Source organism: Vigna umbellata, chromosome 1 (assembly GCF_029865625.1).
Source record: "Vigna umbellata cultivar VRB3 chromosome 1, Vumbellata_1.0, whole genome shotgun sequence".
NCBI lineage: Eukaryota > Viridiplantae > Streptophyta > Magnoliopsida > Fabales > Fabaceae > Vigna > Vigna umbellata.
In genome coordinates, this window is record NC_142165.1 from 27,377,752 (window position 1) to 27,400,118 (window position 22,367).

Sequence of the window (22,367 nt, forward strand, 5' to 3'; positions counted from 1 at the left end):
CAATGTGTGTAGGGGAGCTAATCTATGTCTGGATTGTGTGAATACTTGGAATGTTTAATCTGTAAAATGATTCTTGTATGACAATGTTGTTGCTTGGCTTATATTGTTGCCTTGCCATATAAAAATTGTTGCTAAGATGTAGCTAGATGATGTTGGAAAATAAAATTCAACAATAGATAGAAAGAGAATACTAAATAATTAAATTTTTAATATAACACCGGCTGATACCATATTAGAAAGTGGGTTTTTAAGCCTAACTCAACCCCACAAAACCGGCTTGTAAGGTGAGGTTTGCACCTCACTTATATATTATAAATTGGCCTTATCTCTAGTCGATGTGGGACTTCCAACAGGTCCTACTAAAATATGATTCTCTCACGCCTTATTTCACATCTAACAAAATGGTAAGGAGTAGATTTTAACAGAGCATAGTTTGTAATATATTTGCATTATTTTAAGGTGGTTTGATCATGTTGCGTCTTAGTCTCCTCTGTCCGGTTAAGGTTTACTGTTAAATTCTGTCGTTGCCTTGTTCCTCCTCATTTCTATCTATTGTTGAATTTTTTAAGTCGGCTTATTGGCTTAATGAAATAAGTTCATATATGCATTGTTGATCTGAGTTCATGAAGGAAGGGAGAACTTGGTTGTCAATACATTCCATGTTTCACGTTTACTCTAAGCTTATAGTATGTTATGTGTGGTAAGGTGAGTCTCACGGTTTATGTCATAAAGGGTAGAGTAAACAATTGTTTTCTTGCCTAAATTGGTTACTAAATTATGCATAGGCTGGAACTATGGTCTTCTTTTTTTAAAACGTGTACCATGACTCCTCAATATTGGTTACTAAATTTGATGGTTGCATACATTCATTTTTTTTTTTTAGATTTATTGCCTTGGTTTCACGGTAATAGCTTATGGGAAATGTTCTTTTTCTCTGATTTCAATTTCAATTTGTATATTTGTTCTTTGGTCTTGCCAGTTAGAATTAGTGTTATTGTTTTCTTTTAATTTTCTTGCAAGATTTATATCTCTTGTTCCAATTTCATTGCTTAAAAAACATCTAAATAAGTCTTTTCTTGTTCCTTTAACTTCCACTTAGCTATGCTTTCCAACTTGTTTGATATTGGGCTTAGGAGTAGTTCTTGATTTACATTTTCAATACATTGGCATGATTCACTTATGTGAATAATTGTTTCCTTTTTGGGAATTACATGACCCCAAAGTGACCATATTATCTACTAACTATTATTTTATATTTAAGGTATATGATCAAGAAAGCGTGTCAAATGATGAAGAAAATGAAGACCAACAAGAATCATAATTGTTACTCAGAGCAATTTTTGATTTGTTACGTAGAAGAACAAGTTTATTTTTAATTTTTAGGACAGAACATATGTTATTTCTTAAGTTGACAAATTAATTGTATTTTTAATTTCATAGTTTATTTTATATAATAATAATTACTTTTGGTTTCATATTATTTTAGTTTAATATTAAACACATTCCATATTAATAACATTAACCAAATCATTTGGACAATAAAAAAATTAAATTATTTTCATAAGGCGATTTTCAAAACCCAACTATATAAACCGAAAAATATCGGAATGTTTTTACTAACCCGTATAAGTACTGACATTTTTTGTGAAAATATCCACAAATGACCGCGGTTATATAAATTTCCGGGGTGGGCAAATAGAACTGAACTGCACTGTACTACTAAAATTTGTACTGAACTGAACTGTTTTTTGTTTTATCAAACTGGAGAGAACTGAATTATACTAAATTGTACTAAACTACAATATAAACTGAACTACTACCTATACTGATTTTAAACTGAATTGTACTATTTTTAAACTGAATTATACTAGTTTCTAAATTGAATAATATAACAATACATGTTCTTTTTAATTGAAATTTATTTTAATATTTATTTTATTTTATTCATAAGTGTCTTACAAATTAACCTTTTAATTATTTGATATTATTATTTTCTATTTTATTTATATTTCTTTTATTATTATATGTGTATGGAAATTATTTTATTTTTTATTTATTTATTTTATTTTATTTTTTATTTTTTATTTATTTATTTTATTTTATTTTTTATTTTTTATTTATATTTATTTTGTCATGAATATTATTTTACTTTTATATTTCTTTTTTTAATTTTTTATTTATATTTTTTTTGTTTTATATGTGTGTATAATTTATTTTATCTTTTTATCTACTTATTTTATTTTAAAATAATTTTTTATTTATATTTATTTTGTTGCCTCATAAAATTGTTTTATTAATCAATTATTTATTATTTATATTTTATTATGTAAAAATTAAACTAATATTTATTAATTATTATAATATAATAAAAGATTATACTAGAAAAGTTACTCTTAACAAACGTTTTTTAATTTTTTTGTCATTTGATATTTCTATAAAATTAATTATTTTTGCTATATTACTATTTTTTTTTATGATATTTCATTATATAGTCATTTAATAAATTTAACGTTAAAAAATATATTTTAGTTTTAGTCTGTAAAATAATATCATTTAAAAATAATAATATTGATATTTATTTTAAAGTAAGTTAATTTTTAAAATAAATAGTTATTTTAGTGTGTGCGCTTACACACATTTTAATATCATTAAAAGTTTTCTTAACATATTTTTACATATTTAATAATATGTTAAAGAATATAATATATTTAAAGTATTATTTTTTTTATACAGTCTTTTTTTCTTTTATGATTTCTATTACTTAATCATTTAATAAAATTAAATTTAAAAAAATATATTTTACTTTTATTACTTAAAATAATATTATTTAAAAAGTAATATATGTTTATTGATAAAAAAATATGAAAATTTGTGATAAAAAAATTGTCTTAAATAAGTCATTATTAATTTTTTATGTGAACGGTTTCTTTTATTAATATTTTATTATTAAATAACTTTTCTTGGCAAGACGAAACAGTTGAACCGGAACTAGAGTAGATACAATTCTCACAGTTAACTGAACTGAAACTGTTATAAAACTATAAAATAGTATACTGAACTTTTAGTAAAAATGGATCAGTTTTGTTTAAGTATAATAATATAGTACAATTAACTATAGTGCAATACATATCAGTTATTTTTGCCTAGCCCTATCCGTAAGTTGCGACGATTTATGAAAAACTACCATAAATAGCGATAGTTACGAACAAAACCACCGTAATTTTTTGTGACGGTGATTTTCCCGACAATTTTGTTAACCGTGGAAAATTTATTTACAAAGGATTAAAAAAACCCTACTAAAATCTGTTATTTTTATATTGCCTGTTGTACATTACTTTTAATCCCCGTTAAACGGCAAAACTTTTTATACCTTTTAATATATATATATATATATATATATATATATATATATATATATATATATATATATTACCTATAACTATCTACATTTTCTAACATGTTTCTTAAAACAATTAGGCAACATTTGTGCTTTATACTCTTAGTCAAAGAGAGAGAAAAACTTAGTATATAACTAATAGGATAATGTTACTTTGACAACATTTTTTTGACAACATTTTAACATCATTTACGTGTCATTCTATCATTGATCCATGTTGGTGTTTATGATTATTATTATTGATTGTGGAGTAATTTTGGACCAATCACAAAATGACACGTAAATGAGGTTAAAATGTTGTCAAAAAAATATTGTCACAAGTATCATTATCCTAACTAATAATAAAAATATGTGACTTATTCATATTTTAGGAAATAGGTTTTTAGTCATTGATATGTAAGCATTCCTAGTCAATAAAATGGTTCACATCTAATGACATGTATTAATCAATGATAACATAGTATACTTCTAAAAGATCTATGCTTTGAATCAGTAAGAGATTTTGCACCTATCTTGAAATACTACAAATCAAAAGTGAATCACACAATGAAAGAAACTAAAAGGTCAAGTCTCACAAAGGTAAAATATATCAAAATTGGTTAAAAAAAACTAACTCTTCGTGTAAAGTTCTACTGTGATGTATAAAGTTGCATGTATAACAGCCCATTTTGATATGTTGCATGTATAAAGTTCTACTGATGGGAAGAGAAAATAACACAAGAATAGTTTGGATTTCCAAAGCCTAAGTTCTCTTACATCTTCATGAAATAGAGATATAACAAGGTTTAGGTTTAAGATAGTTAGTTCTGTAACAAGTTTTAATTATAACTTCAAAACAATGGAAGTATATTATTTAAATTGCTTAAAATAATATTTTATACCAAAATATAAAATGCCTCAGTAATTGTTGTATGCGTTGAATATTTGAAAGAAATCTACAAAAATGAATAAATATATTACCTTAATATATATTACCTTAACTACCTTAGACTTTGAACTTCCAGTATAAAAGAGTAATGACATTTTCGGATCCCTCAATTTTTTAGGCTGTGTCTACACCTTCTCAAGGAAGATAATGAAACCTTTCCTTCCTTCTTTTTTACCATAAATAGGAGGAAAAATTGTACTATATAAAATAAGAGTTTGAAGGAAACTATTTTTTTTTAACTTTTCTAAATTAATCCATAAAATATAACTATTATTTCAATACATCCTTCTGTCAAAGGTTTAATTACTGATTAACAGAAGACATCACATGGCAATATTTATCTTCAATAAATCTGGATCATCAAATAAATTATTTAAAATATAAATTTCTGACATTTTTAATTAAAAAACTCCAAATAAAAAAATATCAATAACACCACCAGCCACCATACCACCTGGAAATTTTCAAAGAAAAAATCATTTGGGATAACTCATCCCAATAAAAAAATCTCATTTATCTTGCTCTTGTTGTAAAAGTCATATTTATACTTTTAACTGTTGTAAAGGTGGTTGCTTTCACAGATAACAATGGATCAGAGTTGGATAAATTTGATACGTACAACAAATGAATATAAGAGTGGAGTAGAACAATTTCTTGAATTTGCAAAGATGAATGTTCCAGAAAATAACGGAAATTCTATTGTCCGTGTGTTAATTGTTTGAATGAGTGAAAACTACCAACTGAAGTTATTCGAGAGCATGTTCTATGTGATGGATTCCTAAAGAGCTACACAAAGTGGACATGGCATGGTGAATTAATAGACATGCCAAGTGTAAGTGACTCTCAAGTAGAAGTAGAAGTAGAAGAAGTTGATTTAGAGATGGGTGATCGGTTAGAGGACATGATATGTGATGTGGAACATGATTCCTTCCAACGTGCTCATATGTATGACAGCTTGTGCAGTGACGCAGAAAAACCTTTATATCCAGAATGCACTAAGTATACTCGATTGTCAGTTGTGTTAAAATTGTTCAATATGAAGGCAAGAAATGGGTGGACTGATAAAGGCTTCACATAGTTGCTTGAGTTGTTGAGTGACATGCTTCTTGAAGGTAACACATTGCCAACACGCAATTATGATGCGAAGAAGATATTGTGTCTCATGGGTATGGAGTGTAAAAAAATTCATGCATGCCCAAATGATTGTATTTTGTACAAGAGCGAGTTTGCCAAGTTACATCAATGTCCACAATATGGGGTATCACGATACAAACAAAAAGAGGGTGAGTCTGAATGTGACAGTAAGGCTCCTCCTGCAAAAGTCTTATGGTATCTTCCTCTTGTTCCACGATTGAAACGCTTGTTCAGTAACCTAAATGATGCAAAACTCATGAGATGGCATGCAGATGGACGTATAAAAGATGGCAATTTGAGGCATCCAGCAGATGCAATGCAGTGGAAGAATTTTGATTCTATGTTCCCTAGTTTCTGTAAAGATTCAAACAACATTAGGTTTGGACTTACTACAGATGGAATGAATCCATATGGAAACTTGAGTAGTAAACATAGCTCGTGGCCTGTAATGTTAGTGATTTACAATTTACCTCCATGGTTATGCATGAAACGCAAATATGTGATGTTATCCTTGATGATCTCGGGTCCAAGACAACCAGGAAACGACATTGATGTTTATTTAGCCCCATTAGTTGAAGATTTAAAGATGTTATGGGAGGAAGGTGTTGATATGTTTGATGGGTACACTGGTGATTCATTCAAGTTGCATGCAATGGTATTTTGTACTATCAACGAATTTCCAACTTATGGTAATTTAAGTGGCTATAACACTAAGTGGCCGTGAGGACATATTGGTAGTTGCCATTGGTCGTCCAGAGCATTCTGGACGTGTTCGAGGTGTTGGTAAATTTATTGGCATCCGTCAATTCTTCGATCCTCCAACTAGTCATCATAGTAAAGCCCATGTCAGTGAGGAGGTCCTCAAGGGCATAAGAGAAGAAATTAGACAGGAGATGAGGGAGGAAATGAGGGAGGAGATAAGTGAGATGAAGAAAGAGTACAATGATATGAGAGCACAATTGAAGAAGGAGTACTCTGATATGCAGGCACAATTGTTAGCGAGCAGAATTAGCCTCCTCCTCAAGCCAGCCTAGGAATCTCCCTCAACCTTCTCATCTTTGTATAAGCACAAAGGAGAGTTGTGATGTTTCTCCTCAAAACGCTTCTCCCACTATTGATGCAGACTACGAGTTGTTTAGTGATGATGCCCTGCAGTGCTTGGTGGCCTTAGGTAATTTATCTTATTATATTGTGGATGTACTTATTTGTTGAATCATATTCTTTGATATATTTTACAAATATTATTTGGATAACTTAGGTAAAATGTATACATTGGGGTCAACTATACACCATGAAACCATTACAGCTGATATGATGAGAGTGGTGGTTGTAGACGTACAAGATGCTACAGCTCGAGTCCCTATGCCCACTGAGGATGTTCAGACAGTGGGACAGGCCCCTGGAAATTTTATCAAGAGCAATTGTAAAGAAGGTAATTGTTTTAATTAGGCACTTTGTTGTTTTTATTAATAATATTAATATTTTGGAAGTTTTTAAATATGTATACCAGGTTAAAGCACAAGGGCAGGAAGATATGAATGAATCACTGCAACAATCGTCGTAGCCGCCACAACAAATAATTCTAGAACAACTTGGTGTGTTGGCAGTGAAGATCTCCCTTTCTCCTATAGAGTTACAAAAATGTCTCCTGAAGTCACAAACAGGACATCTTCGCTCTCTTTCTTCATATGTCAGAGGGATATTTTTGAAATTTTCTCTGACACTGATATGTTATGTATATCAGTACTACAACTTTGGTTGTTGTAAGTAATTTCTACATTTATGAAGTTTAAATATATTCAATATTTTATTCTAACATTATTCATTTTCAATGTTTAAGGTATTTACATCAGTTCATCATTGAAAGGAAGAATGATCACATTTATGGTTTTATCGACCCTATTGTCATTCAAGGAGTTGGGAATAAAGGTGAAGAGGTCCAAAACTACCTCTTAGAGGCTTTTGTAAACAGAAAAAAGTAAGTGTATTTAACACCTTATTTGCCACAGTAAGTATATAAGTTTTATTAATAAAATTTTATTTATGTAAATGTTATTTAACACTATTATTGTTTGAATCTGTAGGGGTCACTGGCAATTGTTACTAATTCTTCCTCAACAGTTTCTTGTAGTTCTCTTATGTTCATTGCACAAAAAACCTCACACTTTGGCAATTAAAAATACACTAATATTGTAAGTTTTTTAATAATTTATTTGTAGTGTAGACATAACTGATTTTACTAAGTTCCTTAGGACTCATTTCAATGTATATTTAACTTTATAGAGTGGTTGAGGCATATTCAAGGTTGCAGGGAACACACATCATCTCTAAAGAGAAGTTGTAGTTCATTGCACCAACTGTAAGTAGTTAATCTTTCAAACTATAAATACAATTATAAATTTAACTTGTAGTGCTCATGTCAACCGGGAAGCTTTGAGTGCGGATATTATGTCATGAGGCACATGCAGAAAATTATATCCGCAAATGTCGTTGACTCATGGAAATTGGTAACGTGAACATTTTATAACTAAAATCTTAAGTCATTAATATTATAACTGTACTCAAACTATTCATTGCGTACATATTTGATGACATGTCTTCATTGGAACATGTCATAAAGGATGTTCGGGAGCAATGGGTTGCATTTCTTTTAACCATTTGTAAATGATATTGGATGTTTCGATATTACATTTTGAGTTTAGGAACTATTTTATGTGTAATATGTTAAGTAACTATGTTAGGTAAATATATTTAGGAACTTTGTTAGGTAAATATTACATTTTGATGTGTTAATGAAAACAATATTGATTATTTTACTTGTTATTGATTATTTAAACTGTATTCTGGGATTGAATCTTATGCAGATCTGGATATGGATAGTAGTACATACAAATAAAATATTTAAAAAAAAGTCACTTTTTACACGGGTCAAAATCACATCAGGTATAAAAAATCTTGTTTTTACACCTATTATAACAACATTAGGTATAAAAAGAAATTTTTTCTCTAACAACGAGGATTTTTTATACCTGCTCCCATAGTACCAGGTGTAAATATAAGACTTTTATACCTATTATGAACAGCACAGGTATAAAAAGTAAAACTTTCTACACCGATTCAAGAGTAGGTATAAAAAATCATAAACTTTCTATACCTCTTGCTTCTATACCTACTCAAAAATAGGTATAAAAACCATTTTTGTACTAGTGATCATGTCATTTTAGCTCATTTCTTTCACTATTTAATAATTGTCAAAACGGTGTAGCGGAATGTTTAGCGTGAACAAATAAACCAATAGGAGGTGAATTGGTTTCCTCTCGCAAACGTATGCCTTTTATAATTTTCTCTCAAATTTATCTTACTTAGTGATAAATTAAACAATAATAAAGAGTAAATGAAGAGATAAAATTGCACATATAATTTTATAGTGGTTTAGATCACAAGGATCCTGTGTCCAATTGCTAATCCCAAACAGATTTTAACGTTCCACTATCCAATAACCAATAAATTATTATAATCACATAGAAAGAAAGACTTAAGGGTTTAAAAACACCTCTCTTGTTACCACAAGAGATGAAACTCACTTCCCCTTAAGGCCACAAGGGATGAACACCTCCTCCAAATGATTCACGAAAGATGAACACTTCCTTTGAATCTTCACAAAGGATGACAAGTTTCTCTTAGCAACAGCAGCAACACTTAATGACATTCTCAGTGAAAGTTCTCGCTTTTGCCAATACCAAGTCCTCAAAGCCAAAGCATAAGATTACACAAACCCTAGATCACACTTTACTTCATTCAAAAACGTTCAATTGTGTGTGTATTAGAATGAGAGTCTAAAACATCTAAAGACCTCACTCAAGGACACATCCAAAAATCCATTGTGAGCCTTTTCTCCCGTGATAACTAATTATCCACTTATGGTAATCGATTATGTATTTAATGAATGCACAATGGTCAAAAAGATTCTCAAAAACTCCAACAACTAGTTGTGATAATCAATTATGGTAAGTCATAATCGATTATGGTAAGTCATAATCGATTATGGATAATCGATTATCATTCTCTAGTAATTGATTATTCTAGAGCCAAATTGTGTTTTTAGCAAACTTAAAAACCTCTATGTGATAATCGATTATCTTAAGTAGTTAATCGATTATTGTAGAGTATTTTGACTCCCAAGAGAATGTTAAAGCATAAATTACAAGGAATCAAACAAAACATTAAGTCCTATACATAAACTACTTATTACAAAAGCTTTAACACATAATACAAGTCTTCATAAAGGTCTTCTTGCAAAGTGAGCGTTGAGACTTGATTTCGGGTATCATCAAACCTTTTATGCCTCATCTTTTTGCTAACAGACAAGTGCATGTAGGTTTTCCTATTGATCAAACGCTTCTTCCCAAGAATACGTCATGTCATTTAATCTTATCTCTTCCCTTATTTAATATATAAGCGCCTCGTGTAGCCTTAGATATAACCTTTGATTTTTACTTTGATATGGCTTGATGCTTAGATGCATCTAATTTTTAAACGTTTTTCTCTCTACCTCATTTTTTCTAGTTGAGCAGGCATCTAGATGGTTCATTTTATGGATGCTTAGATGATTCCATGTTGTCCATTTTCTAGTGTTCAGACGTTCTCTTATGACTACTCGAGAATGGGATATTATTCTTTGTGTCATATATCTATGTTCTTTCCTTTTCCTTAGACATTTGATTACTCAAGATTATTTTGTTTAACGTTGTTTGTTAAACTTCAAAACTAGATATGTTTTAGATGATCCAATCTCTCTCTAGACGATCTTATCTCAACAAATCCTACTCTACTTTGCCTGATGTTGATCCAACTCAATAAGGTCTGACACTGGTCCAGCTTGATTTGCTTTATTCGGATTGAGTTGACCCTAGTAAACTTAATTAGAGGCGTGTCCAACTCGCTCCAACCTTACGTAGGTCTAACTTCACTCAACCTTTTGTGGGTCCAACTCAATTCGACCTTTTGTGTGTCCAACTCGAGTTGGACAAATATAGGTTAGTCTTAATTCTGTCCAATATAGACTCGATTCAACTCAACATAATATGGACTCTATCAACCTTGGTCCAACTTAGACGTAGCTTAACTAGGTTCCAACACAACGATCTACTGGACTTCAACTCAACCCAACCTAATCTATCATGACCTAAAACCGACTCACACAGATCGATCCATAAGTTGACTTTATCCCACAAAAATTTTACTACTATTGTAACCCTTTGATAAGTACATATTTATGCTTGCATTTTAGGTTGAATTTCAAAATTTTGAAGGAATTTTGGTGTTTAAATGATTGATTTGAATAGGATTTATGGCAATTGGACTTATCGAGTTTGTGAATTAAAAGGTCTTAAAAGTGATTTTTAGTTGCATAAATTATTTCTAGATATTCTAATGTTTGTTGATTAAACTATAGTTAAAGTTTGATTCATTCAAATTGTGAAATTAAATTGTTCCAAGTTACAAAATAAGTTCAAAATTACCAAGTTCCTGGAAAGAATTATACAAGGAGTTGAATGCACCCTTAGTTTTACTTATACACTTTCTTTTTTCATAAATGGGTCACACATTGAATCTCTTGTATACCCCTTGATTTTCTTATTAACAATGCTCCTATCACTAATAAATTAGGTCTTTTAAGATATGGCCACGTGGAAATCCTTCACTTATGAATTTGTCCAATAATGTGCTACCATGTGTTCTAATCCTCCACATACCACTTCGTCTAATGACAATGCACCATATCATCATATTTAACCTTTCACCACCCATGCCCTAGCATCACCAGATCACCATGGTCTCTTTCCTCGTCACTAACAATAACCGTGAAAGCCATTAAGGTTCATTCACCTTCAAACCATCAACCATGGTGAATCACGAACAACGTTGTCAATCATCAGAATCCACTGTCATCAAACCAAAGCACTGCGACCTGCACTTTGAACCTCACTTGTCAAAAACGTGAAAACCACAACATTCTCGTCTACAATCGCGGAAAAACCCTAACCTTGAGAGAAGAGGGAACAGTCACGTGGCAGCCCGTCATTGAACAGTATAATGGGTCAAACATTTAACCCTGGTCAAAGTCTCAAAGCTAGTCAAATAAGAGGGGTTAAATTGCAAATATTAATGTCTTCAGACTTCTCTGCAATTTTAGATTGTGTGAATGCAAGGGCTGAATTGAAATTTTGGGCAAGATTCAGTTGATAATTTATTATATATTTTACAAAATACTTAATTTAATTATATCTTAAAATATCAATAGAAAATATCTACCAAATATTTTTAAAACTAATTAAATCTGTTAAATATTTGAGAGATATTACATTATCAAAAATAAGATTTCAAAAATAAAAACATCAAGATCCAAGCTCAATCAAGTTCTATATAAAGAGACCAATGGAAAGTAGAAAACGAGACATTAACAACTCTAGTTAGGAGCAGTAGACATCCACCACATCTTTCTTTCTCTTACTTTTATTTTCATTCATCATGTATTCCACCTTATCCATGGAGGGCTAAGCTTTTAGGACTGTTCCACTGTAACTTCATTATGAATTCTGATGTTAGATAATTAGCAATGTGTTTTAATCTATATGCATATTGATCTTATGAGTGTAAATGTTTTTAATTTTGGTTGCGAATGAACTTCGATTGAATTTAGGAACTTTCATATGATTACACGGGTTTTTGCTACCAATTGATAATATACTTTGATTAGTAGTAAAAACTTTAACAATAATTAGTAAAAAATGTACTTTGATTAATTAACTTTTAACTTGGTTAGGAGATAAAAGAATATATATGATTAAACATAATAGGATTTAATTGAGAATATACTTTGGTTGAATTTATTATGAATAATCTAGAAAAGTCTTGTTTTTAATTGAGAATATACTTTGGCTAATAGTAATATCGCTATCAAATTAATTAAGAATGTATTTTAATTAATTTGAAATAAAAAATGATAATCAATTGAACAATAATATGTGGTTAACCGATGATTAATCTATTTTGCAAAAACAATGGAATTTTCCCGTTTTATTATAATTGTTTCAAAGCCTTTTATTTTTTATTTCATTAAATTCACATTTATATAATCTTCAATATTAATTCATTAGGATAGACTTATACTTTTATCTGTTAGTATTTGCATTGTGTTTTACTAACCTTTCGAGTAGGATTTCGTAGTAATCAATTATTGAAAAGTAATTTCATATTTGTTGGGATACGACTCAGGGTTAACTTAATTTTATCTAGTTTGTTAACTACTAAGTTGGCAATACTAAAGCTGCCTTATTAAGTATTAGTAATTTGATAACATTAACAACATCGTATCACCCTCTAAACGTTTTTATTGCATACCCTCTAGCCATGGTCCAAGTACGTTCAAGAAGAGCTAGAGTCATGTATGTAAGGTGAAACAAAGCTCTTTCTCTTAGGCCATCATGGAGCACCTCTAGTAGATTAAGGGTAATTAGACCTTGTATTAAGGGTCAAATAGTGTAGGATTTTTATTAGGCCTTTTATTAAGGATCAAGAAGTGTAGGATTTTTGAACAATCTTACTCAAGTTGTAAGGCAATATTTGTGCCTAGCTTAAGCTATTATTGGGTGATTAGTTTTGCAACCCTCGCTTGGTGGAGGGTGTCCCACATGAAACATGGTGAACACATGGCAAGCTCTTAGTGAAAAGTTTTCTTACAATGGTAGTGGCCATATGTCATTTTCCTAGTGGAGAACTTTTGCTAAAGTAGTTTTCCACATAACAAGCTCTGAGTGGAGGGTTTTCTTACAAAGGTATCGGTCATATGTCATTTTCCTAATGGGAAACTTTTGCTAAAATGACTTCCCACATGGCACTTTAGAAGTGAAGAGTTTTTCTAAAAGTTGGAGTTTCACATGTCAAGCTCTCCTTCACTAAATAGAATTTTTAGGGTTTTGTGAAAGATAACATTTTAGGATTTTGGTATAGTTTAGAAACACCTTTATCAATAAATAAAGGTGTCTCCCCCTTATAAACTCACTTGAAGATTAATAATATAATGTTGTCAAAATATTGAGTCATTTTATTAATTTGTAAAGTCAAGACTAACCTCTCATGTGATCAACTCTAGCCACTATTCTCTAGAGTTGGCCCAACCTATGAAGAAAATCATCAAATATCATCCATTACCATTAAAACACCAAAGGTCGTGAGTATTATCTTTTATCCTCCATAGCTTTCACATCTTCATCCTCACTACAATATCTCTTCTAGTCTTAACCTAACCTAACTTGAGAAGACTGCTATCACTTTTCCTTGTTGTGTAAATTCTTTTATCCTGTTGACCTTTTTTCACTTCAACCTATATAGACTAGGATCAAACCTTTTAGATTGGTTCAAGTTGACAAGTCCAGCCGAAATTTTTTTGAGACTAACATGTGGCTACCTACCCTGTGAGAGATATCTCGTGAAGAAGAAAATACTCTTCCTTGGATTGTTAGGATCTAGCACAAATTATTAGGACCTTGCACAAGTGAATTATTTGATCTGTAAATCATGAATGATAGTTATTACATTTAATTTAACTGTATATTGACATTTAAACTTAAGCAATGTTACCGAAGTAATGAGAATTATCCAGATTTGTAAATGACATCGGTTTTATAAAGACAAAATCCCCCAATTTATTATCTTCATAAAACTTAGACTATCTAGTCGTTTTCGTTATAATTTTGGATGAATAACGTACGCAGACTACATAAATTAGAACTTTAAGTTCAAAATGTTTGGGCATTTGAAACCTTCATAGTGCAGTTTGAAATAATCAACAATTCAACTCTAGCATCTTACGGTTCCTCCTCTTTCTCACTACTGTTCTGAAAAGCATACAACTGTCTCTTGTAATTACATTAAACCAGCAAAATAAATTTTATCACACATGACTGTCTAACTATTGAGTTACGAACCAACTTCTTACGGCACAAACACCCAATAATTTTTCCCCGAAATAAAATTAAAGGCCTAAAAAATGCTCAGATTGTGTACAGAAGAGCTGCAGAGAACTAAAGTAAGCAAACAGATGGCTAAGACAAAAAAAAAACACGAGGTAAAGAAGCAGTATACATATTTCAGACAACAATTCTGAGTCAAATATAAACGATAGAGTTGACAGTCAAATTAAAATAGTTGCACTAAGCCTTCTGAACCTTTTCCACATACGCCTGCAAACAGAGAGAAAAATTGTGAGACCAGAGGCCAACATAGATCTCCGTCGCGCATAATAACATAAATAGACCATCAGCAACAATCACTGAGTTCAGAATCGTGCAGAGATTAATTAAGTTGTACCCGTCTGATAAATTCAGGGCGGATTTGACGGATAGGCGTGAAAGGTTTATTGGAAATACTTGTTCATTCTTAATATACAAAATAAAATACCATTAAATTTTGTTAGATTGATTAAAAAAAATTCAACAGGTCCTCAGACTAAGTTTGATTAAATATTAGACAGTATTCTTAATGATGAAATTTGGCAACACATAAAAGTCTTCTAGAAGTAAATGTCTCGTCTTTTAAATCTCATTTTTTAGCAACTTCCAATAAACATCCAAGCCTACCAAAAAAATTAAATGATTATTAGCATCATCAATATTTGCTTTCATCAACAGAATAAAAATGGGGGAAAGGACTGGAATCCTTCAAAACATAACGGGAATGTGTAAGCCAACCAACACTAACCTGTACAAGTTTATTAAGCTTTGGTTTTGAAAATGACAAATAGTTGTCAATTTTCTCTTGTGTCTGAGGAATATTGGCCCCCTGCATGGAACCGGTTACTTTATCAACAACTTTCTTCACGATTGTTTTATAATCATCTTTGGTGATTTGACCTTCTTTCCATGTTGGTTTCAGCAGCTCCTTAACAAACTCAACCAGTGCAAATTTAAACGCACGAATCCCCTTCAAATCCTTTGTTTTCTTGGCCTCATCAGGACCTCCAGTTTGCTCCATGTTTTCCAAAGGACCATTCTCTTTGGTACTTTTAGGATCATCTCGAGATTTGTGTCTTTCGTCAGGTAACACTTCCTTGTTATCATCCTTACCAAATTCAGTGTTTTGACCTGATTGCAACTGGACTAGAGGATCACTCTTGACTAGTTCTTCTGGGCCAGCAGCCTTGGAAGAATCACCATGGTTTTGTTTTGATGTGTTGGACAACTGTGATGGAATTTCCAGAACATCTTCTGCAACTCTTTTACTTGGAGGAATGGATGGGGGTAACCCACTTGCAGCAGCACTCTTTGGCTCAACACTATCACACATTGGGTCATACTGCTTCAGAAGTCCAACAGCAGGATCAGGGTGGATGAATGTATTGGAAACAGGCACAGCAGGATCAGACCGGATGAATGTATTGGAAACAGGCACAGCAGACACCTCAGCTTTTGCTAGGGAGGATGTGTCCTTGGCATAGTGAGAATTTAAAGCAGCATAAAGTTGTGGTAGCTGTTGCCCTGTCCCAAGGATATGGGCCAGAGAGGCTGAGAGATTGGTAAGCTGAGCAAGCTGTTCTTGGCCTACTAGATTCTCAGTGGGAGGAGGATTTCTTGAACTAACTTGTGATAAGGCAGCATCCATAATATTTGGTTCAGCAGTGTATTTTTTCTCAGTGGAGACTTCCTGGTTTGGCATACCATCAACAATTCCTCTCTTTGAAGGTAGAATCGGAACTGGGGCCTGCCTTTGCCCAACTGTTTGCAAGCCAGAAGAATGCAAAGGATTCAAACTCTCTGCATTCTGATTAGTGCCTTGTCCTGAAAGAAACATAAGTTGAAAAGTTCAAATCTATGTATGAATCAGTAGATTTGTTTGTCACCTTTACCATTGCATGTCAATGAAATAACATAATATAATTTCATATTTTGGGTTTCACTGGCAGGATAAAAGATTTTTCAATTTACAAGGAATGACAATCAAATGAACATCAAATAGATGAGTACCTGCAGCAATTTGTATTCTGTCACGTTCAGAGGTGGCTAAATACATACCACCTTGTTTTACCCCACGCTTATTTTGTTCATGCTTTTTTTCTTCAATGGTGTTGGAAGATCCAACCCTGTAATGCCAATCAGGAGACATTTTCGTATCACCCAACCAAATGTCTGTACCTATTGACTGGGAAACAATGTTGCTAGCAGTACTTCCTGATACCCAACTGTTAACTTCCTTCTTATCACTTGATAAAGGCTGCTCATCATGCACTCTGCTCTTATCCAAACTATGACTCCATCCATACCTTGTAGGTAACGAAGTGAATCCTGGCTCTGTGGCACCAACATTTTCACTTTTGCCCTCAACCAGCTTTCCTGAATCAGATACAGCAACTGTATCATTCCACTTCGGACTGCCCCAAACTTCATCTGCATCAGCCTTGTTACCATCTGAACCCCACCTATCATCCCTGGGCCTTCTATTAGGACTATCTGAATCACTCAATTTCGGTCTATCCATCCTATGATGATCTAACCCAGGATTGCTTGCCCACCTATCATCTCTTAATCTTCTATTAGGGCTCCTACATGCTTGCCTATCATGAGAAAACCTACAATATTTACCATTTCGACAATTTCCATTGGCAAAAAATTTGCAAAGAGTATCACTACTTCGATTTGGTCCATGTCCGCCTCCCTGCTCAAAAGAACTATCTCTGTGCCTTCTATCAATATCCCTCTCTCTATTTAATTCATCCACAGAAACTTTACCATGTCCATCAGAATTGTCATGATGCAAAAACTTGCATGATGCTCCCATTCTACACCTTCCCTTTGCAAAATTAGTACAAGCTTCATTAGATCTGCCACTCTTGAGAGAATAGTCTCTACCATCTTGGGGAACAGAATATCTAGGAGCTCCATCTTTCCTGCTCTTATTTTCCCAACTATCCTCAAGATTTTGACTATCATGAAGAAAGTGGCAATGGCTACCTCTTCTGCATTTACCAGCAGCAAAGTCTCTACATGGTTGTGCCGATCCACCAGCCCGCATTCTATTTCTGTCACTGACTCCTGAATCCCACCTAAAACCATGAGGAGGGCTCCTGCTTCGACTCCTGGTAATTGGCATAATCCAAAGGTAGATATAATTAACAAAGCAGCTAGAAATATTATTCTCCACCAAAGCAATGACCATGGTATTATCACTAATATCTTTTAACATGAAATTTAAGTGTGAACATTTGAAAATAAAGACTACTTTTTTGATAAAGATCTAAAATATAACGCAATCAGAGAGTTCTAGGATGTGCTTTAACTTCAAGCAAATAATAAGAAACAAGGCTCTTCAGAAATACATTGGCCCCATCTTAAAGAAAGGAACACAAAATGGTATAAGAACAAGGGAAGAGTTACTTTAGTACAAAAAGCTTTTCTACAAAATCTTAAAACTGCCCGTTCTGAACATTAGTCGATGAGAAAATAAACAGATAAAAGACTATTAGATGTTGCGTATAAATGGTTGGGATTAAAGAAAAACTATATGTCATAAAACAGCCAATAATGTGAAACCAAGTGACCATGATGTCTTTCACAATGTGTCCAACAAATAGAACAGAGTATAAAGGAAAAATGTTCAACTAACACAATACAGAAATTTCTTAGATAGCTAAGTACAGAATATTATTGTCCCAACAACACTACTGAGGAGGGTTCAGAGGTGTCATAGCTTTCTCCTGTGTGTATACAGCTCCTACATTAAGCACAGTGCTTCAGAGGAGACAACAAATATACTGTAGGATCTTTTGAACATGTGCAACTTATAGTATACCCAAACAAGGTTATTTACAGTATGCTCTCAACAAAAAACGTCATATGAACACTTAAAATATAATGTTTCAACCAATATTCAGCAAATAGGATCAGCACAGACACACCAAGAAGAGAAACAAACCTGACTGACCTGCTCCAACCATTTTTAGGAGATTGACTATGTCTCTTAGGTTTCCATTCCTCCGATTCAGGAGAAATTTTCTTGTTGTAACCATCCTCATCCCATTCCATTGTTGCATCCAAACATCCATAGTCTTTATTCATAACATCGTCCTTATGTGAACTTCGGCCTCCAGAAAAAGGTTCCTTGGATGAAAATCCCATATCAGGCTTTAATTGATCACTTCCTTCCAAATACGACCACTTCGAACTATTGCTACCAGCAACATCTGCAGAGGACCACCCAGGCCGTAATTGCTTACTAGCATCAGGTGAAAATTCAGGATCAACTCTCAAATCCCACTTTGAAGAGCGCTTTTTGCCACTTCCACTCATCTCACTTACCAAAACTGTAATGCTTCACTTTGACAAATGCAGTGTTCTCTGAATTAACAAAACATATAAATCACAAGAATCCTAGGATTATATCCTCAACCTTCTACTATGTTTTTCTTCATTAAATTAATACAACAAGCTAGGAGACATGAAAGAGCGAAATTATAAAGTAATGAAAGACGTCCATTGTATGTAAAACAGTAAGTATCAAGCCAGAGCGTTTAAGTTCTGTTGACAGAGCATATATTGTACAAATGTGTTCAGTTGGAAGAGTTAATAACAGTCCGAATCTAACTATCTTCCATCTGCCCCAGGCCCCTTAAGGGGGTTCCCAGAGGTCCATCTAAGTGGTGGGAAGAGTTAATAAGCGTATTAGTCTAACTTCAAATGAACCGTTCAAGACATGTATAAGTGATCATTTTCAACAGAAATGAATCATTAGAAAAGAGGAGTACGAGACAGGAGGATCCAAATCCTCCAACAAACATGGAAAAAGGAAACATAAGAAGCATCAATCAAAGAAACATGAGCAGAAAAGAAGCAAAATTATCTAATCCCAAAAATCTTTGAAACAGAAACCACTTGCTGAAAATTCCAGCACTTCATCTGGATATAATTGACTACAGAAACAATTCAGTTGTATAGGCAAATCCTCTTGATCTGACTTGGAATTGGAAATTCTCCACAAGTTGCTTAGATATCTTCTTTCTATCTTCTAAATAAAGATTACTAAAAACAGCATATCATTTTTGAGGATGTAGGGTATTGTCTGTTAATCTTAGTACCAAGACCTCCAAAGTGCCATACCCAGATTAGATTAATCAACCAAAGGAACAGCCAAACCATTTTATACCAGCAGAAAAAATGAAGGTATAGGTGTTTTTCAAATCACATAGTAGAATGTGCTTGGTATATATGAAAGGTAAGGGTTGAAAATGAATTTATCACAATTTTCAGAGGATAAATCAATATATGATATCTGGTCAAGAGGTCAAGTAACCTTTTAACTGCCAGTCAGGTAACTCGAAAATGTAAGTCTTCTCCCATGACACCAAATTAACGATAAAGAAAAATTTAAAGAGCAAACATTGACAGTGGTGGTCAAAGTCAAGAGGAAATGATAATCAGGATAATTGATGGTATGGAAGATGCGTGGAGGTTAAATGAATTACCTATCGGGTTATGTCAAATCCTAAGGAAAGGATACACTTATATGGTTGCATTAAGAAAAAAATTTCAACCATATTCGACTAACTATCACTTAGATGTGACAAACACCTAGTAAGGCTCTATAATGTTTGCTTATACCATCAAGTCTTCCTTGTGTAATATGTCAGATACAGCCTGACCATTTCTTAATGATCTATTAATCTTTTAGAAATAGTCTTCTTGGTCATCTGTAACTATCTGATTCAATAATTAGAGAGAACATCTGCCAAGGCCTCAAAATTGATGTCAAATCCATTTCAAGATATTTCAATCTTCAAATAAGCAAATATAAGACTCTAGCTCTTCTAAAGAATCTTCCAAAGGCTGTGTCTATTCTCCAAAAGCCATGAAGATGGAAATGGTATAGCATCTTTACAACTCTTGGAAATCCCACACTGACTAGAAATATAACCAAATTTATAAGATTTAATCCATCTCATAAATATTTCAAAACACTCAACCATTGGCCACTCCAAAAGTAGATCAAAGCTACAGTGTGTATTCCATTGATTTTCTTCAATATTTGTTCTTGATGTCAAATGGGCACTGGTGTATCTAGTAAAACATAATTCATGAGGTGGAACATCCTTTCCCTTTCTTGAACTAGTCAATGGTTTATTTATTACTCTGCTATCCCAGAATATATTGAAAATTTCTCCACTTCAAAACTATTCAATATTGAATTGATTAGTGTGCTAAATATCTCATAATGCTCCTGTGGAAGGATCAAATGCCATTGGAAACCCATTTACACCAGCTACTTTGACAGTTTGACTGAACTTGGTAACACCTCCACGCATTGATCACATGAAATTACTGCAGAAAAATTGTATCTAATATTAGCACTTGGAATAATGTACTCTGAGACACAGAACTAAAGCACACAGGAGACTTCCAACCCAACTACACAACAACCTAATATCTCAGATCTTCATAAGCTAATTCTATGGATGAACGCCTAAAAAAGACTCCTGCTTTGGGGATAGAAAAAGGATCTAAAGATGTAATGGTACAGCAACATGTAGGATTGACCAAATAAGTTTCTTTCCCATGACATCAGTCAAACATATTTTAGGTAAGTGTAGCATACGAAATTAATTTTCACACTATAGTAGAGGCAAGGACAAAATGCTAAAACAGAAAACAAATATCACGATCAAGGTCCTGTAGCTCAATACTAAAACCAAGTAAATCTTATCCAAAATCAAGCACCAGAATGTTTATTATAAAACGGAACAGAGACAACCAATCAGATAGTCCAAAACAAGAAGATGCAATGATAAAAAGGCCTTTCTTATGTTAGTCTAAACCAAAGCATAGTTTTAGTGATTCCCCACTAAGAAAAGGTAACCTATTAAGATTTAAGAATACACTGTCACCGCAACTATAATGATTCCCTTTCATGTCTCCAATTTCAATGCCAAAGGGTAAGTCGCTAACTAGGACACTGACATATTGCCTCACAAAGATAGTGGCCATAGAGGCTAACCCAAAGATAACCACATGAGGAGGAAGTTACTTACTCCAACACAAGAAGAGTGATTAATAGTATTGTAAGAGCGAGAAGAATAGCCTAGTTATCATTAGTACTCTCCTCTGTATTTTCTCTCTTTCCTAGTGTTTTCTTCCCTGGAAATAGTTATTTCTCTGCCTGGTATTATATTCCATATCAAATAAAGGTTACGCAAGTACAATTCCACATTCTAGTTTCCGTTTCTGTTTTACTAACCGGTAGTTTTCGCGTAAACGACTTTGATAACACTATCAATCCTAACGTACATAAAAAAGAAAAGAAAAATAAGATCGAATATCCCACATTCAAATTCAAGCACTGAGGCTCGAGAAACAGAGTAAAACAGCATAAATTAGGTTTCTAGAAGCTCCAAATTGAAATTACACGAGACGATTTAAACCCTAAATAAGAAGCAGAAAGGTAAAAGCATAGTAAGGTTGAGAGAAGACTCACGCGTTAGTGGTGAAGACGACGTAAAAAGCGAAACCCTAGAATGGAGCTTGTGATTGTGCTATGTCTAAGCTGCCAGAGAAAGCAAATGAGCTTTGGCTTCTCTTTCCTATGCAAATATAAGCGGATTTCATTTTTATTTGGCTTAAATATTCTTTTAGGTCTTTTATTTAATTAATGAAGTTCTATTTTTTTCTTTAAAATCGGTCTTTTTATACTTTTTTTTTTCAATTAATTTAAAAATATTGACGGAATCCTTATCATTAAATCAGTTAAATGGCGTTAAATAAAAAAGTTTCCAGGGAGTTTTAAAATAACGGAAAGTTTGTGAGGTGAATGCACTTTAATGACAACAGATCGGCCACAGATAGTTTGTTTCTATTTACAATCCGG

General features: G+C 32.7%; 1 protein-coding gene and 1 pseudogene across 3 annotated transcripts; one reads left to right on the forward strand and one right to left on the reverse strand.

The window, feature by feature from the left end:
* The first annotated feature begins 5,148 nt into the window (after positions 1–5,148).
* LOC148205038 (uncharacterized) lies at positions 5,149–8,127 on the forward strand (annotated as a pseudogene).
* A 6,193-nt stretch (positions 8,128–14,320) lies between these two features.
* On the reverse strand, positions 14,321–22,126 carry LOC124826494 (zinc finger CCCH domain-containing protein 38-like). 3 transcript variants are annotated; one of them, XM_088102323.1, is made up of 5 exons: positions 21,978–22,126; positions 18,438–20,827; positions 16,484–17,592; positions 15,222–16,297; positions 14,321–14,704 (listed from the first exon to the last, which is right to left on the reverse strand). In XM_088102323.1, exons 2-5 carry the CDS (start codon positions 18,800–18,802, stop codon positions 14,675–14,677), a joined length of 2,580 nt encoding a protein of 859 aa, XP_087958449.1. In that variant the 5' UTR covers positions 18,803–20,827; positions 21,978–22,126; the 3' UTR covers positions 14,321–14,674. The 3 variants fall into 3 exon arrangements, with proteins under 3 accessions (XP_087958449.1, XP_087958440.1, XP_047155283.1); XM_088102314.1 differs by having other exon boundaries at positions 18,429–20,827; XM_047299327.2 differs by having other exon boundaries at positions 18,429–18,850; positions 21,978–22,113.
* Positions 22,127–22,367: the final 241 nt, after the last annotated feature.